At 38.6% G+C, this 22,848-nt stretch overlaps 1 protein-coding gene across 1 annotated transcript; it reads right to left on the reverse strand.

Annotated features, from left to right (window-relative positions):
• Positions 1 to 9,601: 9,601 nt before the first annotated feature.
• On the reverse strand, positions 9,602 to 13,617 carry tm4sf21b (transmembrane 4 L six family member 21b). Its single transcript, XM_073474661.1, has 4 exons — positions 13,426 to 13,617; positions 12,597 to 12,662; positions 9,968 to 10,119; positions 9,602 to 9,827 (listed from the first exon to the last, which is right to left on the reverse strand). The coding sequence occupies exons 1-4, from the start codon at positions 13,615 to 13,617 to the stop codon at positions 9,602 to 9,604; spliced, it is 636 nt and encodes a 211-aa protein (XP_073330762.1).
• Positions 13,618 to 22,848: the final 9,231 nt, after the last annotated feature.

Here is a 22,848-nt window from a genome sequence, read left to right on the forward strand (position 1 = left end):
TATGTGTTTTTGACTTTGCATCGTAAATTTTAACATAACTCACTTGTTTAAATTATATCAAGGCTTAATGTTGCTCATAATTAGGGGCATGGCTGCTTTGAGTGACAACTAGTCACAATCTTTTAGCCCAGTTTCACCTCTGCTAATTCCTGTCACTGATCTTGACCTCTCAGCCAAATTTGTGGTGTTGATGCCTTTTGCATATTTTCACTCTTATCTGCAGTAACAAGAAATGGCAGTGCCAAAATTTATTGTAATGTACAAGAACTTACTACTTTGGTAAGACTGATCACAGAGACGCACACAACCAGTTGTCAGTTGTCGCTCGCTATCTTGCAGCTAGTGTATAAGGTGTTTTGGCTCTAAATAAACCATTGGAGAACATTGCAATACAAGCCTGTAACTATAGAGGGCAACAACATTGTGAACCTTTGATTTGTGATTTCATTTTATTCTGTCATGACAGCCAAGTTAGGAGTTTCCTCTTGTATGCTATTATGTAAAAGTCAGTTGTCAGATGTGCTATTACCATGTATCACCAGTAGGACGCACCAAAGCACCCTACTTGTGCAGCACACCAGTCTATTTAAATAAATTAAAATTAAAATACTCTGCTTGGAGCAGTTATATTTGTCTGATATGGTTTTTCCACAAAAATGTATAATTACCACATTAAAATGACCCTCATCAGAAACTCAAGGAAAACATTTTTTTATTTTTATTTAAAGATTCCCAGAGCCCTGCTTGTCAAACCATCAGTCCAAAACCTAAAGACTCTTTGTTCACTATCATAAATAACAAGAAAAACAGCAGCGAAAAAAGACATTCAAGAAGCTGGAAACAGCAAATACTTTAGATTCTAGTTGAAAAATGACTAAAATTACATAAAACAAACTCAGCAATCCTGATTTCTTCAATGGTGTGCTCTCTCAAGACTGAGAGCATGCAGTCAAGGAGTTAATTCTGTGCTGTCTCAGCTGTTCCTTTAAACACAGTGGCATTCTGCAGATGTTCTTGCACTGCTGCATCTAGTGATGCTACAAAATCTACCAGTCCTCTGAAAACGCCCAGATTTTCTGAGCATTCGCTTTCAGTCTATTATTTTAGACAAAATGTGCCTGTTTTTGTCAACCTCCTTGTTGTCTTCGGATCCCTATCCTGTAACCTTCATCAAGCTGAGCAGCAATATTTACTTTACCAAACATGCCAAGACCATTTTCCATGTGGCTCTTGTTCATGCCTTTTCACATTTTCTGCAAAGTGCTTCAAATCAATCATACCTGACTGGATCCATGCTGGTTCACTGCATGCAGTTAGCTTCGACTTCTTAGCAAACCAGCCTCATGAAAAAGACCGGGTGTACCGTCTTGTGCTTGTTGTTTTATTACAATGTCCGGCTCTTTCACATTAAGCTTTTCCTGCAGTGTTCTCCTCCCAAACGGCTCTGTTTTCAGCGATTTCATGGAATTTTCTTTCTCCATTTAGATTTATTCTCTGCATCTCAGTCTGTCATACAAAGTTCATCCAACTCTCTACGAACTTCTACGTCATCTGATCCTACGTCAACTCCTTCTTGTGCATTTTAGCACGGCCTTGGGGCAGTGAGAGTCAGCACCCAGCAAGCTCCATCTCTTGTATTACAGCAAGTGAAGTGTACATGTAGAACTTATAACGACAGCTGTGGCCAAAGATCTTTGCACCCAGTGCAGGAAATATGTCACCTCTCAGTAACTTTACACAATGTTGAACATTTTTAATCTACGCTTTTATTTCAGATTATACATGTTACTCCTAACTGTATAATATTTAGGTTGCTCATTTAAAAATATATAGTCTTATTCAATGAAGGTCGTATGATTCTACTTCATGTGGGACAGGTGGGGGGCACTACTGATGAGCCGCCACTGCAATCAATCAATGCAAAGTTAATTTTGTCCAACAACTTAAGACAAAGTAGCTTGATCAGTATTGATGCAGATTCAGCAGGAGTCAGCTCTGGTACTAAATTTAGAGGTAAAGCCTCTAATCAGTTAACTGGTGTCTTTGTTAAGGAGAACCAGCTGCTCCTGACAAGGCTCCTCCTTGTCTCCTAAACCATATCCATATGGTCCAGTCCAGAAAATAGCACTGTGTCAAAACCACATGGGCAGGTGAGTATCAAAGCTTATCAATGGTTAAGTACAGAACAGTATTTTTGCAAAACAAGAACACTACAAATTACATTTTAGAAAGATAATCTACCTTGAATATGTTACAACAGACTTTTTTGATCAACAACTTTTTGCCAGAGATGCCTGGAGGGTACAATGAGACGTTCTTACTCAAAAGAATAAGGCTTCATTCAGACTGACAGTATTTTTTGATATCCCTGACCATCCCTGCTTAATACTCCTACTTTTCATGGTCTCAGCATGGTCCTTGCATAAACGTGTGTGCCATCTCTTGCATGCTATACTCGTACAACTTGCTCTCTGACACTGTTGTGGGCAGGACACAAGAAGGCTATTGTTCAAGAAGAAAGTAGAAATAGCCTCACATAAGCTTTCTTTATCAAAACGTTTGCAGTGGCTGTATTTCAGCTTTGTACAGCACATGTTAAGGTTGGGTGATGTATAGGCTATCTTATATCAGAAAACCAACTTGCTAAAGCGAAGAGGGAATATGTTTACCAGCTCACCACTGCCACATTCCACTGTCACTCAGATGGCAACCTCCAAGTGTCTCACCCAGCTGAGAAAACTTGCTCCTGTCATCACGAAGAGAGCAGGCTGATCAAACCTCACATTCCTGCCGGGCAGACGTCAAACATACATCCCCATGCCAGATTTAAAATTCTCTTTGCCTCCCGATGACACATCCGTTACTTTGCCATTTCCAGCCTTTGAAGCATGACACAAAGTAAGCCATCTATACTGAGGAAGCTAACCAAAGAAAACCATAGCGTAAATAACAGGGGCACAATTGAAAGAATCACATTAAACCGAAGCCTGCAGAAAAAAAAACACTACTACTACGGGCTGAGCAAAGGAACTAAGATTAATACTTTGTCTAACACAGAAAACAAGATAGATTATCTAGTATGCAACAAACCAAACTATTGCAAGTTGTGATTTCTAAATTTCCTGATCCCAGTAAAAAACAGGCTCAAGTGGTATATTGAAGTTCTGATACAGTGTCTATGAAATAAACCACTGAATTTAATATTTCAGCTTTGGGAAAGTATGAAAAATTAGCTTGAAAAAATTATTGAAATAAGGAAGGAGTAATAATAACATCCAATTTTTTATAGATGTATGCAATTAATATTAACACTTGAACATAAAAAGTTTTAGGGAAATTAAATAATCCTTCTTGGGTAAATCTAGAGTCAACATATCTTAAAGAGAGGGGTTTTCAGCCCTGAAGCTATATTTAGCTATATTTAAATTTTAAATATATTTAAATAAAGGACCAAAAAACTTTTTGTGCCTTTACTTGGCAGGACAGATTGAAGAATTGACGGGAAAGTGGAGAGGGAAAGAGAGGATGATGTGCAGCAAAGAGCCCCAGGTCAGATTTGAACCTTGGGCAGCTTTGGCAAAGACATGGAGCTCTACCAAATGAGTTACCAAGGCACCCCTCCTAAATACCTTTTTTATGTAATAGAATATTAATACTACACAGAATCAACATTTGGTTACAACAAAATGAAAACTAGTGAAGATCTATTGAAGTCTATTAAAATTAAACATTCTTTGTTCAAGTTAAAAAAAAATTTAGTGTGTGTTAATAAAAATAATAATAATAATATTTAATTAAATATAAAGTTTAACATGATTGTTCTCAAGATAATCCATGTCATGAACTGGAAAAAGTTATGAATTATGGGTGAGCTGGTATGGAATGACCCATTTGCTATCTGTCAAGATAGATTGCTTCTTTACAAAAGCCAACCATCAACAAAGAGCTGTGGGCCAAAGCCCAAAGTGTTTCAAATGTCTAGATGCACACACACCAGGTCTTACTTATTTGCAAGAGATTGCTGGTCATATGTGAGCTTGCTAAGCCCATCCATCCTCTGATCCTCCTCTGGACGTAGTATCAGAGCCGCAGCAGAGGAGAGACGGTGTCTGTGTGAATGGAAAAGCCGGAGGCACAGATCAGGAGTGTGTCGGTCTGATGGCGTTCACAGTCTGACAACTAAACAGATCCTTCACTCATCAAATAAAAGCCGATGCTGCTTTGTTCGGTGTGAACAAACAAAGGCGGTGCAAATGCAGAGTCTCTGTGTGAAAAGGGCTATAGAGTAGGTACACATGAAAGTATATTCAATCAAGCTAAGAAGTTTACTCTGGGTCATCTCAGGGATTTTGAGGTGTCATGATAAGTATATCAGAATTATTGACAGTGTCAGGAGGGGAGGGAGACAGCTTAAAAAGGTATGTGGTTGAGAAGGGTTAAAGACCTACTGCCACATTGAAACAAGAACCAATAAAGGGACAAAGTGGAGTCTAACTACCAGGGCTCCAATACCATCAGCTGCACTACTTTATGTCTTAGATAATAAATAGATATTTGTTTTCCACTGATATTATTGGTTGTAAATGCTGGAGGCATTCCACTACGCACGGAAATTCTTATTCTTCCGTCACTTTTTTGCTGATTAACTCCTTCCACATTTTTCAACATATTCACTCCATTGAAACATCAAAATATTCATCTCATTTAGGACATTATTGCTATATCTTTTCTCACTTTCATAATTTCAGGAATATTCATTGTTTTCTTCAAATTTCCCCTCAATTAAATGAATAGGGGATATTCAAAAATCATCACATATTCAGTTGAAACTCCATTCAAACGTTAAACAAGTCATAAGACTTCAAACTATGAAAACTATGTTGTATGTATCTTTTTAAAAAAAAAATGTTTTGGAAATATTACATTTGAAGTTGTATGTTTTTTTAGTTTGTCTTCAGATTTTATAATGGGTGTGTATTACACTTGTTAAGGTGAGTGACAGCACCTGTGATGTTGCACACATTGAACTCTTCTCCCTGCCTGCCTTTAATTAGTTGTTTTTTTTTTACTTTTTACTTTTTGGTCTGTACATTCCACAATGTTCACTTATCATACACAAACTAAACAGAAAAATGTAAAAATCTTCTCTTCTTTTCGGCTTATCTCAGCAATAGGACTTACACTTTTGGTTGTGTAGGCTTTCAAGCAACAGGCACTCAGCCAACTCCCTCACAATCCCCAAGTTTAATTTTGAGCCTAAATTTCTGGGAGACAGCAGACAGTACGAGTTTTTTATTCACAGTCTTTTCCTTATTTTTTGACTCTACAAAAACAAAATCTACACAAATGTGTTCAGCTACTTCTCCTGTCACTCAGGATGTAGCACCAATAGCAGTAGTAAAAGCACTTGCCTTCTTTAAGTGGATTTTTTTCAGCTCCCTCCCAAATTCTCAATGACACAGCCATGTCAAGCCTTACATTGACCCTACAATCAGGGTTCCTCCTTTCTGATTGGTGGACTGATGTTAAGGACTTTCTGTTGAGTTTAACTATTAATAAGTTCAAACCTTGATCTGTTTCAGGTTTAAACTCTCTGTCTTTCTGTCTGTCTGTTTGTCTGTCCTTCTCTCACAAACTCCTCCTCTTTTGTCTTTGTCCCCCTCCTCCCCCATCTCTTCCTCCTCCTCTTCATGTTCTCTCCACCTCCTCCCCCTTTGTCTTCCTCCTCTTCCTCTCCATTCAAATGTCACACACAATTTAAAAATCAATGCAATAGATTTAAATATTAATCATCCCCATCTTTGATACATTATGAGATGTATTCAACTTTTCAGTCCCTTTCAGAGTATTTGACATATTCCCACTGTAGCATCTCTTTATACTCAAAACGCAAATTATTCAGAACTTGTCTTCTCTAGTCTCTTATTATCTATGTTTTTATATAAACTGTTGTTATCGGATAGTAATTATCATGTTGTCCAAAGCAGTTATCATTTGAAAAATAACCTTGTGTTTCTGACAATAATTGACTTTTCGTAAATATTTATAATGGTTTTTGATTTCCAGATTGTTTAAATGTTACTTTTCTTTGTGTGTCCATGTTTGACAGTTACACCACGTTGATGTGTTTGATGTCAAACACAAAAACTTGAATTTGATTCATGGATGTAAAATGGATGCCTCATGTTAGAGATGTGGCTATTCAGGTACTTTTCTACAGCATATAAAATATATGGTGAAATGTAAAACTACTCAGATAGGCTGTCTTCTCTGTGACAAATCCTGAGCCTACTCAATTTCCATGCACCCTTATCCTTAGTATACAGTTGGCTATTGGCTAGTCCTACTAGGTTTCCCCTGGCCTAGTTGGGTTGGGTAATGCTGTAGGATCAGCCAAACAAGATTACTCCTAAGTGTTGGATCAAATGCCTGCACAGTAAACCGACAGGTGCCCTGTGCAAACAATACAATACAACAATACAGCTGGGTTTAGCCTACATGGAAATGACAACAAGAAATGCACTTATCCGTTTTTTTAAAGAGAGGCAATAAATTGATTTGTTGTAAAAGTAAACCTCAAGTTGTGCCCACATTACCTCGCTACATGACAATTTGCTCTTACCGGCTGCAGCCGCCCGGTGTGACAGGAACACGTTACCGTTGCAAATCGCAACATTAAATATGCGACTTCCGGCTACAGCTTTCGAAACAAAACCACGATTTTGGGCTTTTCAGTAGATGACTGCATATTATTTTAATAATTAGGTCTTGAAATTCTAGGAGAAAGTAGGCAAATACGTCCTAATAGGACTTCATTGCTGGAATCACTTTTTAAAAACATAGAGCGTCTTGTGCTTCAGCGTATTCGCTTGACGCTGCTGACCATAACCCAATGTAACACTTCTGTTTAACGTTTAAATATTAATAACACTCACCCTCCGTTTCAAAATGTCGTCGACATGAACTGTCTTGTTGTCTTAAAACTGGCAGCAGTGTGGCTAGACAAACTCCCTCCGTTCTTTTTGTGCTCCTGTTGGACCAGCGGAATTCCAGCAACAGACGGCGGGTAAAGTCTGTAGATCCCTTCTTAACTCAGCTCCCGGACACAAACATCCTACCGTGTACGTTTGGTCCCATAAACCGACTATTCCCTGTTCCGTCTTTCAGCCTAGAGTAGAAAACAGCGCATGCAGCGCGGTTAGCTGATTTAAAACCCCCACTGTGATTTCATCAATTCCTTCCTGTGCTGCCAGCCCGACTCCCCTTTCCCCCCCTGCTCCATCCTCAGGTCGGCAGTGCCTCCAGATAACAGTTCACCTGACCTCCCTCAGTGAGACACTTCTGCCTCCGCCACATTCCACCAAATATCCACATAGCTATGTTTCGTTCTTTGACAGACATTATTGAGATACATTCCCAGCAGGTAACCCTCAAGGTAGTACAATGACAGAATAAAATAAATCGTATATTACAGGTTTGTAGCTGGTATATGCGTCTAAGTTGCCTCTACCGACTTCATTTACTGTTGGGTAAGCCTTATTTAGTCTGTAACACTGCAACGTATTGTTTTATAAAATGGTCATTTATGTTGCTGTAAAATGTCAATCAGCAAAGAAACCAATGCCTTTAGTTGTCGATCTGAGCTCACAAACTATTAACCTACATTAGGCTACTTGTAACGTGAAATGTGTAGGCTAATGAAACATTTTGCATACAGTCAAAAGTTACACTGCAGCCTCTTTGAATATACAATCAGCCTAAATTACTGAAGTCTGTTATCGTCCTCTCCCAAAGTGGCTCGTAATATCTTGGCTATGGCCCTGAATGTAAGTTCTTCAAAGTTGTACCCATTTACTTCCACATTGTCTATGTGTTTAATTTGCTGTTAATTAATCCTTTATAATTATTAAACTCAAAAGTTGAATAATTCAGATCATCATACTGAAATTTAGATGACTTTGTGATGTGGATGTCAGCATCTCTTTGATATCATTTGTTCTGTCTTCAGAAACAACAATTTATTTTACCTTGTGTTCAGAGCTTTATTACAAAATGTTTTTAAACATACACATGGAAACAGTCTTTCCATGTAATCAGTGTTAACAGAGAATAATGAAATAATTAAGAAAGCAATATTAATCGATAATTCCAGTCATTCCTCATGAAAAATGTATAATAATAATGATGATTTGGGGCAAAAAGGGAAAACCAGAGGACACCTGATTAATGGGTAATCTGTATTCATTAGGACTCTTAATCTCTATTCCCTCACCAATTGGAGCAGCAGAATATGATAATGAGGATGATACAGGTAATAATTATGATTTTGCTAAAAGGGTTGATGATGATCCTTGTCATTTCTTCTCCGAGATGTCATGGTGGGTTGTAGTTCAGTTTACTGATGAGAGAAGACAGAGAGAAAGAGGATTTTTCACATGCCTGGACCATCTCTCACTTAGGATTGAGTTAATGTGCTCAGTTTAAAGGGTTGCACCAACCAACAAAGTTTCAACCGAGTCATAAATTACAACTTAAATTTAACACCTAGCCCTTTGTAGGTATAGAGTCCTCAAAAAAGCAGTTGGCATGGTACATCAGTTTAAATTCAGGACAATTTGGAGGGTGAAGAGTAGCAATTTATGATAAAAAAAAAAAAAATTGTCTTTGCCTAGTCAGACATGGCATAATTCCTGTAAGAGTAAACAAACTAATGTAACTAATGTATGTAATAAACTTTAGCTATTTTCAGTGATTAAGCCTCTTTGCTATTGCATAGCAAAAGATAACTGGGCATGTGAGACAACACGGTAACAAACACTTAATTTAAAATTGTGCTTTTCGTTGATTGGCCACAGGAAGTGAAAACTTTGCTTTCTGCAACAATATATTGCCAAGTTTGGACTTGCCGTGTAGTTAAGATTAACCTTATGCCTGCATGGTGCAACCAAACATCGACAAAGCTTTAGTACCAAACAAACTAGTTTCAACGTATTGTTGAGTGTGGACTGACCACCCTAACTAAAATGCACAGAATATAATTTCTGCCACCAGGGGCTTCTCAATCAACCAATCAATGGTGTTTTTACTTTTTGGATATTAAGTAGATTTAACTTCTTTCATGTTTATCAGCCTGACAGCGGGGTGATCTGTGGAGCTGACCTTCATGACCTGAAGTCAAACAGACATTTGCCACCTTGACTTCCTTTATGAGTCCAGGACTCTATCCCAGAAGTTATAGCGACAGATGACCAAAAGAAATTCACAGTTTTTTGTATCTACTATACAGCTGTACTCTCTGGAATTGCCATTTTACTGGAGTATTTTGGCTTTAGACAAATCTCCTAGCATGTATGCTACCCGAGGTAAAACCACATACAAATCATGTGGTGATTGGGCAGTTCAAAACTATGTCTTCATTTATTTTATGCAGCCTGTTACCACATTTTAACAGCCATACACCCTGCAGGTTTACATACAGTTGTGGTCAAAAGTTAACATACACTTGTAAAGAACAGAAGTACATGTTCTTTACAAGTGTATGTAAACCTTGGACCACGACTTTACAAACATTTTTGCCTTTAGTTTATACAGTCTGTTATGTCTATGGCATGCTGGACCCTTTGGTCTGCTCTGGTCTCACCTCTTTGCCGCCACAGGCACCACAGATACACCCAAACAGTCCATTGACCATCTGGATGAGACAGAGGACGAGCTCCACACATGCTGCCACTAGCAGAGTGCTGAACAGCCCCACGTTGAATTCCACCACATTTTCTGGTAGTATACACATTTTCCACATTTGCTTGTCAGTCAGGTAGCTCCCATTACTGAAAATGTTGAAAATGAGAAGCGCAGTCATTTGTAAATAACAGAACCTATTAAGTATTGTTTTATAAATACAGCTTACGTAACACTTTCAAGTTAAAAGATTAAATGTATGACATCTGTCCATAAAGACAGCCTGTACCTGTTAGCAAAAGGTGTCCCCCATTGTGGAATGAGTTCAAATTGATTTTTCCAGAGGCACGTTGGCCCATTCGCAAGGCCCAGTGAAGAAACACTCAGACTGTACACGGCACCCACCACACCAGCTGCTGCAAAACCAATGGACAGGAACATCTGCGGGGAACACACACACACAGACCTGGACACTGTAACCGACCAACTTTTTGGAGATAATCTGACATTTTTCATGTGGAGTCTAGCTCAACTATATATTAAGAAGCCATCTTACCAGCTGGTTTGGAAATGTCACTAACCATTAGGAGTTCAACACTCAAAAGGTCTTTGATGGTTTTTCTTTTTTTCTTGAATTTTAAGTGTTTTTATTTATTATGTGGCTTGTTTTTTTGCAGCACTTTCTTCAATCCTTGAGGTTTCCCCTTTGAAAACCTAATAAAAACTTGACCTTGACCATATACTTATCATCACTGCTAACCATTTCCAAAGACACACAGAGAAGCTGATTTCCATTTATTTCACTGTAGTATGAAAATCAAATTGCAGAGATGCTTGAATTATGTAATCAAAGTTAACATCTGAATTTATTCCTCTGATCAAAAGAAAAGCCTTTTTTGACACAACCATTGGGGGTCCCCAGTAGAGATAGACCGATATGGTTTTTTCAGGGCCGATACCGATACCGATTCAAGGATTCAGTCAAGGAGGCCAGTAACCGATAGCTGGAGCCGATATTCATTTGCAGTAAAAGGGAAAATATTGGCCTTGATGCAGTTACATTATGTCTTAAGTCTTGAACAGCAATATCCTGCTCCTCTCTACAAGAAACTGTCAAAGACAGCTTCAGGACACACTTCATCTAACAATATGTCATTTTCTGCTGCTTGGGATCTCTCAGTCAACATAGAAAAAGGTAAAGTAAAATAACTTGGTAGTTAAACAGCCATTATTGCCCTACAGTTTTCTCTCAGATAGACGGTGCTTTGCTGTCAGTTTCTGCAGCTTCTCATGTGGCTTACACACACACACACACACACACACACACACACATGCACACACACACACTATTCTCTAGCCATCCCCTCAACGTGCTTCCCTGCAATAAAACTAACTGAATTTTACTCACACACACACACAAACACTTCTTACTTTGATCACTGACTATTTCCCTATCAATATTATCAGCAACCTTGTTTCAAGTGATTAAACCGTTAAAAACACTAAATAGCCTGCAGCATCTTCACTTTAATAATCAGTGTTTATCATAGGAACAGACAGCTGCCGTTAACGTATTGGGCCTCACAGTAACGTCGTGAGTTGTAGTTTTGCTACAGTCTGTTGAGCATCTAGAGCCAGAAGGAGAAAGCGGACCGGTGGGGCTACCGGCGGGCTACGTTACTATCACGGACTATTTCCATATCAATATGATCAGCAACCTTGTTTCGAGTGATTAACAAGCACGTCTGGAGAGACTGCTAGCGGAGAGGAGAAAAAGTTTTGCCGAACGGAACCGGCGCTGTTCCTGGGGGCTTGGTTTCGAAGGTAAGTTAAGGCAGCAGACTCTCCCGAAATTGTAATAAACATCCCAGTCCTCTACACTCAACCACTACTAGTAACATTACTGTGAGCCCATTAACGTTATATAAACATAAGCGGCAGCTCTGCTCGCTCGCAGTCCCTCCAGACGTGCGTGTTAATCACTCGAAACAAGGTTGCTGATAATATCAATATGGTATCAGATCAGTCCAGTTTTATTGCAGGGAAGCACGTTGAGGTGAAGGCTGATTAGCATTAGCGTAACGTTAGCCCACCGGTCCGCTTGGCTCTACACGCTCAGCAGACGACTGTAGCGAAACTCTACAACTCACGTGAGCACTGTGCATGCACAGCTTTCACTGCTGATTGGCTGTTACCTGTGCCGTGGCTCTGCGTGTAACCAGAGTGTGTAACCAATCAGATGGTGCTGTGGGTGGGACAATGCTGGAGACAGAGTAGCGACAGCAGACAGAGAGGTGCAGCTGCATCAGAGCCAAAATAACCCAGTTTTAAATTGATCTCTTATCGGCCATCGGATTAAAAAAAAAGGCCGATGCCGATATGCTTCAAAATGCCGAATATCGGCACCGATAATCGTCCTGGCCGATAATCGGTCTATCCCTAGTCCCCAGAGTCAGAACCTTTCTAGCACTGACTGAATTAAAACTAATGCATGTATCTTAATATCTATTCTGAAATGTTTAAGAATACCAATTAGTTTTCTTCACAGAGAAAAGTTTGCTTGACAGAACTCTTTCATCCACATAGTATTTCAGCCACAAGATACTGTATCTTTTATACTTATTTATATTTGATATTTATTTGTCAAACTAAGAGCTGCTATCTATGTTTTGTTGTTTTTGAAACAATGACAATAAACATCTATTCTATTCGATTCTATTCTATTCTATTCTATCAATATCAAGGTTTATTTAAAGTTGTCTTTTTACAACACTAAGTTGTTCTTAGAAACTAAGTAGCAAAAATTGCTAACTACAAACGTCGGTGTACTCTGTAGAACTGTTTGGTCCAAAACGTGCCTTCCATGGCAACAAAAGAACAGCAACATTAGATGGTGTCCATATACTGTAAGTACTTACCCCACAACGGTTGGCACAGCACTTGTTAGCACTGGTTAGATGAATGTGTATAGCAGGAATGAGGACCTGACGGCAGAAACAGAGAGAAGCAGAGGAAGGAAAAAAAGACAAGAGAGCAAATAAATAAGAGATATGACATAGTTGTAGGGGGGGAAAAATGGTAAACTACTATTATTAATCAAGGAATAACACAACATAGAAGCAACTTTTATCTTCTAACCAAACAGTTTTAAGTGAACATATTACAGCTTGTTGCCTGCCATCAAATTAGTTTATGCATGCTCAATTATGCATCATATCCTGAACTACAAGCAAAGATTTAAAAAGAACAAACATTTTACAGTAGACAGAACTGAAATGAATGCAAAGTTAATGAGATCAAAGAAAGCGTGACACAAATGGATTAGGGTGGAGTGAAGTGAACGGGACTGAATTTAGAGGTACTCCAGCACCTTAAATTTCCATAAACTTAGGGAACTAGCCAAGACAAATTAAAAAGGAATGACAAAATCAGTGTTGCACAGTTTTGTTTTTTTAAAGGCAATGATATATGGCAGCTTTAAGGCCATATGTGCGGATCAACAATTACTTAAAAACACCTGTTAAGTAGAGGCAAAGACTGGACAAAAAAGGATAATAATGTAATGCTGAGTAGAACTTCACAGAAGTGACCCTAATGTTGATGAGAAAGGGAACACAATGCAGATTAAGCCTGGACAAATTTACTCCCACTATTGTCATTACACTAATTGTTTATTTGACCAGTTTTAACCTTTTTTGAAGTCTTCATATTAATCACACTAAATTTAATCTCATAAAAAGTACTCACCATGATTCCTCCCCCTATGAAGCCTCCCATATATTTGACTTCTTGAGTGATTCTTGGCATTCCTTGCCTGTCTGCCTCAGCATACTCTGTCTCAAAGTCAGGAAAGAAGAGCAAGATGTTGCAGATGATCGACACAGCAGCCAGGACATAGAGGGGAATGGCAACAAACTTTGAACATGCTCCAGTACACATGATGTCTGCAGATTGAAGAAAAAAAGTGCTATCAAAAACAGTAAAAAGTCAGTTCTCCTCCAACCAAAATATTCAGACACTCCCTACATTAACTGTCAATGTTTTCATCTGAGACACCTGTAAAAATGTAAAAATTTGATGATTGTTAGCTATCACACGTCAGGTGCAGCTTCATGCATTAGATGTCAGAGAAAGGGAAAAGCAGAACTGTTTAAATACAAGGAGGTATATTAGGGGTGGTGGGGGGTATAAAGACAGAGCTACAAGAGATAAAGTTTTACCACCTGATTATCACCCCCTATATGACCCGGACTTAATGTCTTGTGTGTGCGTATGTGTGCGTGTGTGTGGGTGTTTCCATTCCATGAAAGCCATTAAAGCCAGTGCAGTTATGTTTTTGAGCTTACAGCATAACCTCTTATTAAATACAAAGGAGAAAATCACAAAAAACAGTTTTTCTAATAATATTACAGATGTGAGTACTTTCCCCTCATTAGCACAAAATTATAAACAATATTTAAGCTTATGTTACGAATACTTAAAGTTAATTTAAGGTGTGTTAAGACTTCAAATGTGAGTCGACATATAATAAGGAAGATAGAGGAGCAACAAAGGACATTGTCTGCATTCTGCAATAATAGTGAATAGTAATATGGCACTTTATCGTACAACATTCATAGTAATTCAATTATATATGTAGAACAATCAAGAAAACATTAATCAAGAGGATCATTTTACTGGGTTTTTTTTCTCCAAACGGTCAATTAATTATTTCCCTTTAACCTTAACATGACGTATCTTTTATCACAACACAATCACAGAACACTAATAAAAAAAATGTGTGTGTGTGTGTGCGCGCGCGCCCGTGTGCATGTGTTTTATGATGATCTGATTACCTTATCATGACGCTATACAAATGAGTGAACATGTGGAAATGGACTCTGGACTGAGTACAGAGTGATTCTGAAAATCATAACCACGTTATTGTATTTCGCCATGGTTTTGCAGTCCTTTTAATGTTGTATCCCTTAACCAGTTGGTGCTGCTTGGAGGAAAGTCACATCTGACACCAGAGACCATCTTCGACCAGAGACTAGATGTACAATTTTCTCTTCATATACAGCCACTTGCTATTGTATGACTGAAGTAACATACTTTGATTATGTAATGCAGGTAAACCATATCCATGGCAACTGCACAAACTCCACTGACTTATTATTTAGTCACACTACTATTTTGAAGGTCATTTGTGAACGTTATACAATAGAAAATAGTATATTAAATAATAATTAACAGACTCTGGAGCTTAGACCTGAACATGTAACCAACTATTTTTTGTTTATTCACTTATTGAAGGTTTAGTACTCCTTGGTATAGAACTAATCATGGATCACAGATTTTCAAAAGATGAAAATGTTACAACCCATCTACTTGGAAGTACTCTGTACCACCAAATCTGAATTACAGAGCATCTTGGACCTCCATTCTGTACAAAAGTAATATTGAAAGCACCTGGACTTAGAATACAAGTAACAGACAGGAACATTTGCAAAGCTCGTTTCTATATTTCACACACTTGTCTCTATAGAAGGTCCTTTCAGAGTTCAACAGATGCAGTGTTTCCACAATGGTCTGACTGACCGACCGACCGACAGACAGACAGACAGACAGACAGACAGACAGACAGACAGACAGACTTATTTTTTTATTTTTTACCAGGGATCTCTGTGATGTTGATTTCCAGGAACCTAACACGGTTCACCTGCTCCACCTAGTTCCACTGATGTGACTCGGTGTTTATCTTTGCCTCCTTTTCTCTAAATCAACAATCAGCTCCTTGATTGTGCTAACGTTGAGCAGTGGATAATTCTCTGTGCACCACTCTGCAAGATTTTTGATTTCTTCCCGATATGACCTGTCATCATTGTTTGTAATGCTGAAGATGATGTTGGTGTCGTTTGCATACTTCACAATAGAGTCTTCTCAAACTAAGTTTAATATTTTCTAGAGAAACGGGGAACAAGATAACATCATCTAGTATGCAACAAACCTAGCCATTACAAGCTGTACTTTGCAAATTTCCATAACCCAATGAAAAACAGTCGTACTGTCAGTATCGCAAATATGGAAATGGAAATGGAAAAGCTTGAATTCAACACTGATTGCAATATTACAGCCAGTGAAAAGTAGAAAGAATTAGCTATTTTTTAAAAACGTATAAATGATTGAATAATATAACATCTTTAAAGTTTTACAGTTGTGCTCATAAGTTTACATACCCTGGCAGAATTTTTGAAAAACTTTTCTTTCACTCATGGTTAGTGGTTGGGTGAAGCCATTTATTATCAAACAACTGTGCTCTTTTTAAATCATAATGACAACAGAAACAGCCCAAATGACCCTGACCAAAAGTTTACATACCCTGGAGGTTTTGGCCTGATAACATAAACACAAGTTGACACACATGGGTTTAAATGGCTACTAAAGGTAACCATCCTCACCTGTGATCTGTTTGCTTGTAATCAGTGCGTGTGTCAGTCAGTGACTTTCTGGACTCCTGACAGACCCCTGCATGTTTCATCCAATGCTGCACTGACGTTGCTGGATTCCGAGCCATGGGGAAAGCAAAAGAATTATCAAAGGATCTGTGGGAGAAGGTAGTTGAACTTTATAAAACAGGAAAAGGATATAAAAAGATATCCAAGGAATTGAGAATGCCAATCAGCAGTGTTCAAACTCTAATTAAGAAGTGGAAAATGAGGGATTCTGTTGAAACCAAGCCACGGTCAGGTAGACCAACAAAAATTTCAGCCACAACTGCCAGGAAACTTGTTCGGGATGCAAAGAAAAACCCACAAATAACTTCAGCTGACATACAGGACTCTCTGAAAAAAAGTGGTGTGGCTGTTTCAAGATGCACACTAAGGAGGCACTTGCCAGAAAAATGGGCTGCATGGTCAAGTCACCAGAAGAAGCCATTACTACGCCAATGCCACAAAGCAGCCCACTTACAATACGCCAAACAGCACAGAGACAAGTCTCAAAACTTCCGCAACAAAGTTATTTGGAGGGATGGGACCAAAATTGAACTTTCTGGCCATAACCATAAACGCTACATTTGGAGCTGAGTCAACAAGGCCTGATGATGAAAAGTACACCATCCCTACTGTGAAACACGGAGGTGGATCACTGATGTTTTGGGGATGTGTGAGCAACAAAGGCACAGGGAACTTGGTCAAAATTGATGGCAAGATGAATGCAGCATGTTATCAGAAAATACTGGAGGAAAATTTGCACTCATCAGCCCGAAAGCTGCGCATGGGACGTACTTGGACGTTCCAACATGACAATGTTCCAAAACAAAAGGCCAAGTCGACCTGTCATTGGCTACAGCAGAAAAAAGTGAAGGTTCTTGAGTGGCCATCTCAGTCTCCTGACCTCAGTATCATTGAGCCACTTTGAGGAGATCTCAAACGACCAGTTCATGCAAGACAGCCCAAGAATTTACAGGAACTGGAGGCTTTTTGCCAGGAAGAATGGGCAGCTTTACCATCTGAGAAAATAAAGTGCCTCATCCAACTACCACAAAAGACTTCAAGCTGTCATTGATGTTAAAGGGGGCAATACACGGTATTAAGAACTATGTAATGTAAACTTTTGATCAGGGTCATTTGGGTAGCTTCTGTTGTTATTATGATATAAAAAAAAGCAAACACAATTGTTTGATAATAAATGGCTTCACCCAACCACTTACCATGAGTGAAAGAAAAGTTTTCGTATTATCATTCATATTCTTTGAAAAATGGCCAAAAAATCACAAATTCTGCCAGGGTATGTAAACTTATGAGCACAACTGTATATATATGCAATGAATACAAGCATTTTAACTTAAAGAACTGCCTCCCTAACTTGTACTTAACTAACTAATCAAGTGTAGGTGCAGCTGAGGCAGTGAGTATAACTTCAATGGTCAGATACAAAGCACTCTCGAAAAGTGCCTGCTCTTACACCTGACACTTATAAAATAAAATATTTCTTGTTGAATGTTAGGCAGGTGTGGCAAATCAGTGCAGGTTTTAGCATTAGCTCAACTTAAACTGAAATTTTATTTAGCTCAGCTAAATTCCTGGGCAGGCAAGGGATGCCACTCAGGCGACACAGTCCTGTGGCACCTGATGCAGGAGAGAACGCACTCACTTCTGAAAGCTAGTAAATGGCTCTTACGCAGAGAGAATTGGATGTCAGATACAATCCAAAACAAAATACTTGAAATGTTTGCTCATGCCGTACAGCAAGAGATCATCTCTGAAATTCAACACTACTATTTCTTTGGATTCACAGCAGATGGAACGACAGACATTAGTGCATGAGAGCAGTTCTCATGCTGTTCGCAATTTGAGGATGCATATTTGACACCACAGAATGCATTTCTCGGACTTTAAAATGCATGTGACTCATCAACAAAAACACTATTGTCATGCATCAAGGACATTTTTCTGTTTAAACTTACCACTCGAAAGGCTACAAGGATATTGTTTTGGCGGTGCATCAAACATGTCTGGAAGTTTGAATGTTGTCCAAGCGAAAGTGTCCAGGCACCTTTTATGTCCACTGCAGTAACCACGCATTGGACCTTGTTCTGTAAGAGGTAGGGTGGGAAGTGAAACTCATTGCAGAGACATTATATTTTGTTCAAGGAGTTTCTGTTGTCATCAGAGAATCATATAAATGCAAGGCTTTGTTCCAGTCTCTTTTTGGCTCAGATGAGGTTATGTGCAACTTTGCTGGGGCTATGCCTGACTCGATGGTGCATTCGCACCAGTGCCATTTCACAAGTCATCACTGCATACATAGCACTCCTGGAGACCTTGAAAACATTGGAGCAAGATAAACAATGAGGGGTTAGACAAAGGCCAAGATTTCTGGATTGTACAAATTAGCCAAACAAGTGAGGACATACTGTATTTTGGACTGCTGTGCAGTGAGTCTCTTTTTGGGCCTTCGGAGGCAGTGGCCATAGCCCTGGAGTGCATCCGGGTCCTTTGGCAATGGATGCAGACACTAAGGAAGGATGATTCTGTAAGGAAACTGTGCAGCCAGCAACAATCTCGAGATGTCCTCTACCTCTAGAATAAACAGAACTCCGGCTCGCCTGTGTAACACCACAGAACCCGAATCTCTGCTGTTGGACACGGGGGAGGCTATAAAAAGGCAACTTGATGCAGAACTAGAGAAGGCAAGGAACTTGCGGTTGTGAATACTGGCTGTTGAAAAGCTGACACCAAATGTGCATTGCTGGCTGTTCAAACTTTAAATGGGGGGGGGGTGAATGTACAGATGATACCTCCACGTAAAAAGTGCCCTGAGAGACAAACAGAGACTTCTGTTATGATTTAGTGTTATATAAATAGAATTTACTTGACTAGATCTCAACCAGATATTGTAAGGGTTAGAAAAAGGCAAGACACAACGGTGACTCTGGGGGCAGAGATAATATATTGGACACAAACAATACTAAGGAACATACAGATTGTCTGCTGAATCCAGTCCTCTATTTTCCAGTCCATCAGGCCTCAACAACTATGAGAGCAAGAGAGAAAAAAACAAATAGAATTGTTTTCCCTTCATCTTCTGTCCAGGATTGAGCTTGGTCTCTGAAATTACTTCATATAGGCTATACATTAACATGACAAAATCAAACATGTGGTTATATGTAATGTAGATCTGCAAAATAAGCTACAGTACTGTATATAATACCTGTGAAAAAATGCCTGGACACTGTCTGGTAACATGTATTGTGGGGTAAAAAGGCAGGTGGGACGGTTTAGATTACAGTTTAAGATGATCTAAAATATATAAAAAGGGTAAAATAACGAGTATTAAACAAGCATTTACACTGACGACAATAGGCTACCTCTGATTTAACATAGTGTACGGACACGGATCAACATGCTTTTATCATTCGTTGAAGTTGGTTAGAAATAATTATAGTACTCATTAAGTCAACAATTACACTAAGACACTAAATTGTCTTAGCGTAATTGTAACAACACACAACAAAAATGTAAAACAAATAATTGCACTAAAATCACAACTAGACCTTAAAGACAGACATGGACAATGATCATATTTGACTTTTTAATACTTGGCACAAGGACATTTTGTGGCCATCTATCTATCTATCTATCTATCTATCTATCTATGCAAAGCATGTGAATATTTTTTTAATTTAACTCTTTATGAACATTAAAAAGTGGTTCATATGGTCACGACCTGTTAGTCAGTGGTCCATTGTGTGGTCCTTGCTGTCCGGACCAGAGTTGTCAGTGGATGTGGTTAATAAGCAATATTGAGGCTGTTAATTATTAGTTGATACACTCTTTTATTCTGTATGAAGTTCAATTCATGACCTTGGACATAGTAGTGTGACTAAATAAGTCATTGTCCTTATCAGAGCATGAGCTGCAGGGCTGTCCATAGGAAAGCATGTGAGTATTTTTAAGTTAAATGTCAATGAACATGGAAAAGTCTTCCATACGGTCTGTGTTCTCCGGACCAGCTGGTCACTGGCATTGTCCTTGTATGCCAGTGTCTATTGTGTCACTAGTGTCTAGTGCCTATTTTGGATGGACTATTGATCAGTGCACTTAAGGATGTCCCTTTACAGGAGTCCTGTTCTATCCAAATCCATTCTGGGGTCTTATTATCATTTTCTTCACCAAGCTATATTATGAGTATTAGGTGCCCAATTGTGCTCAAAGTTTAAAACAATTAAACATTTTAAACTGGTTCTAAAATGGAATAATGACATATGAATATAGTGGAATCTGGGAGTCATACGTCATCCTCCAATAGGGGTTATAAAAGCAGAATGGCTCCTTTAAGAAACAGGGCAGTGCCTAGTGTGTGAGTGATTGAGCAAGAGAAGGAGAGATAGCTCCAGTGGTTGCCTTAGGGGCAGACTGGTGTTAGCAACAGGAGCAGAGGGTAAAGTTTATCAGAAAAGTTGTCTAGCAGTATTGGGCAAGTTACTTTCAAAATGTAATATATAACATATTACTAGTTACTTTCATTTTAAAGTAATATATTATGTTACAATATTACTGTCTGTGTAGACTAATAAATTACTTATTACACTACTTTTTAGATACTTTCAACAAAATGCCCACATAACCTATATGGAACAATGAAATAGCCTAGATCTTTTTAAATAAACAAATGGCCTTGGACACAGGGATGAGCAGACAGACAAAGGATCAATGGCTGATTTATTATGAGATAGAATACTATTTTGAATTGCAGGCTTTGTCATATGTAACACAATAGACCTTTACTTTCTATAATGTAGCCCAGGGGTAGGCAACCTTTGGCACGCATGCTCCCATTGGCATGCATGACCTTAACCAGTGGCAAACTAGCAATAAGTCAACGAAATAGTTTTTGGAGAAAAGTGCCCTTTTGCCAAATTACCTCTCTCACAGCTATTGTCAGTTGTGCAGCCTGTTACTTACAGTAATTTGATTATACATAGGCTATATGTCATATATTTGTTTATGTTTTATTTTCTTTTGTGAAGCTCTTTGTAGCTCTGTTAAGAAAAGTGCTATATATAAAAAATTATTATTATTATCATTATATCATTTTATTATTATATAATTATAATGTCCTGATTATGGGCTAAAGATGTTTTTGTTTAAATCGCCATATTGATGAGATAAAATTACAGGTCCGTTGGATTTAAAATTTGATGTGGTGTCATAATTAAACTTAATTTGAACCTTAAGGTTGATATGGCACACTGATTAACTGATACGATTTTGAAATGGCACTTCATATCAGAAAGGTTGCCAAACCCTGATGTAGCCTAATGACATGACAAGACAAAAATCACTTTTCCTATGCTGTTTTATTTTAGTCCACAGGACAAGGACTGCATGGGCATATGTGATTCAAAAATGTAAATTCAAGTGCGCTCTAAGGATTATGCTTCATCATTAGGCTACGAAATACAGCTTATTTCAGTCACACAGAGACTGAACAAATAATTTATAGGCTCAACTATTATAAACACATGTATAGCCTATAGTATTAATATGGTAATGCGCGGTGTGAATGAGTTCTTAAAAAAACAACAATAAATGCTTCACTTCGGTCAGTAACATGGATTGTAATATGTTACATAACATAACTGTAGTTATATATTACTGAAATATTATTAGTAGCACGTTATATTAATACGTTACCGTTAAAAGAAAGATATTACTGTAACGTCACCCCCAACACTGTTGTCTAGTGGCTGTAAATTTACAGTACAGGTTACAGTTTGACCATGAATAAACTCTGCAGCTCCTCAAGAATAACTTCTGTGTGAGTGACAGCTAGCGCTATCCCTGCGAATATTCAGGCAATATTCGGCTAAGCCCTGCTTTCCCTTCCTCCTCCTCCAGATCTTCCTTGAGGCCGACTGAAAGTCATTCTCCATAGCCTCCCTAAAGTCCTCCCACGCCTCCCTCACTGTGGGTGTCAGTTGACAGCTCTGCTCCTTTCTTCACCTGAGTGTCGATTACATACGGACGCAGATCAGATGATACGACCACAAAGTCAATCATCAACCTTTGGCCGTAGGTGGCCTGGTACCAAGTACTTATGCTCGAACATGGTGCTCATTATGGACAATCCATGACTAGCACAGAAGTCCATTAACATAGCACCACTCAGGTTTAGATTAGGCAGGCCGTTTCTCCCAATCATCATCAGATGGAACCCTTTCCAGAACACCAGAATACCAGAAGGCTGGAATACCCAGCCTTCTTGGAGTATTTATTTATTTGCAAATACATAAGGGGACAGGGCATCCCTGCCTGGTCCCATGAAGTAACATGAAAGGAGCTGATACTGTCTGCTTTGTAATTAACTGAAGTTGTTGGTTTGCTTGCCAATTTTATAAAACTTTTTTCAAAATCCAAACTTCTTGAGGGTTGCAACCATACTGTGTATGGCCACTCAAATTTATCAAATGCTCTGTGCATCGAGCAAGATAAAGCATGCTGTGTCCTGTTCTCTATATATTATGTTAAAGAGTCGTCTTAAATTAGATTGTTTGTTTGCTAAAACTTTGCTCCCTGTTTTAGTCTCAATTGGAATAAGAGAGACTGGACGATAGGAATCCACCTCCAGCTTGTCCCTCCCTGGTTTTGAGATTAAAGATATATTCACTTTGTTTAATATTGG

The sequence above is a fragment of the Pagrus major genome, chromosome 10 (genome assembly GCF_040436345.1).
Source record: "Pagrus major chromosome 10, Pma_NU_1.0".
Classification (NCBI taxonomy): Eukaryota; Metazoa; Chordata; class Actinopteri; order Spariformes; family Sparidae; genus Pagrus; species Pagrus major.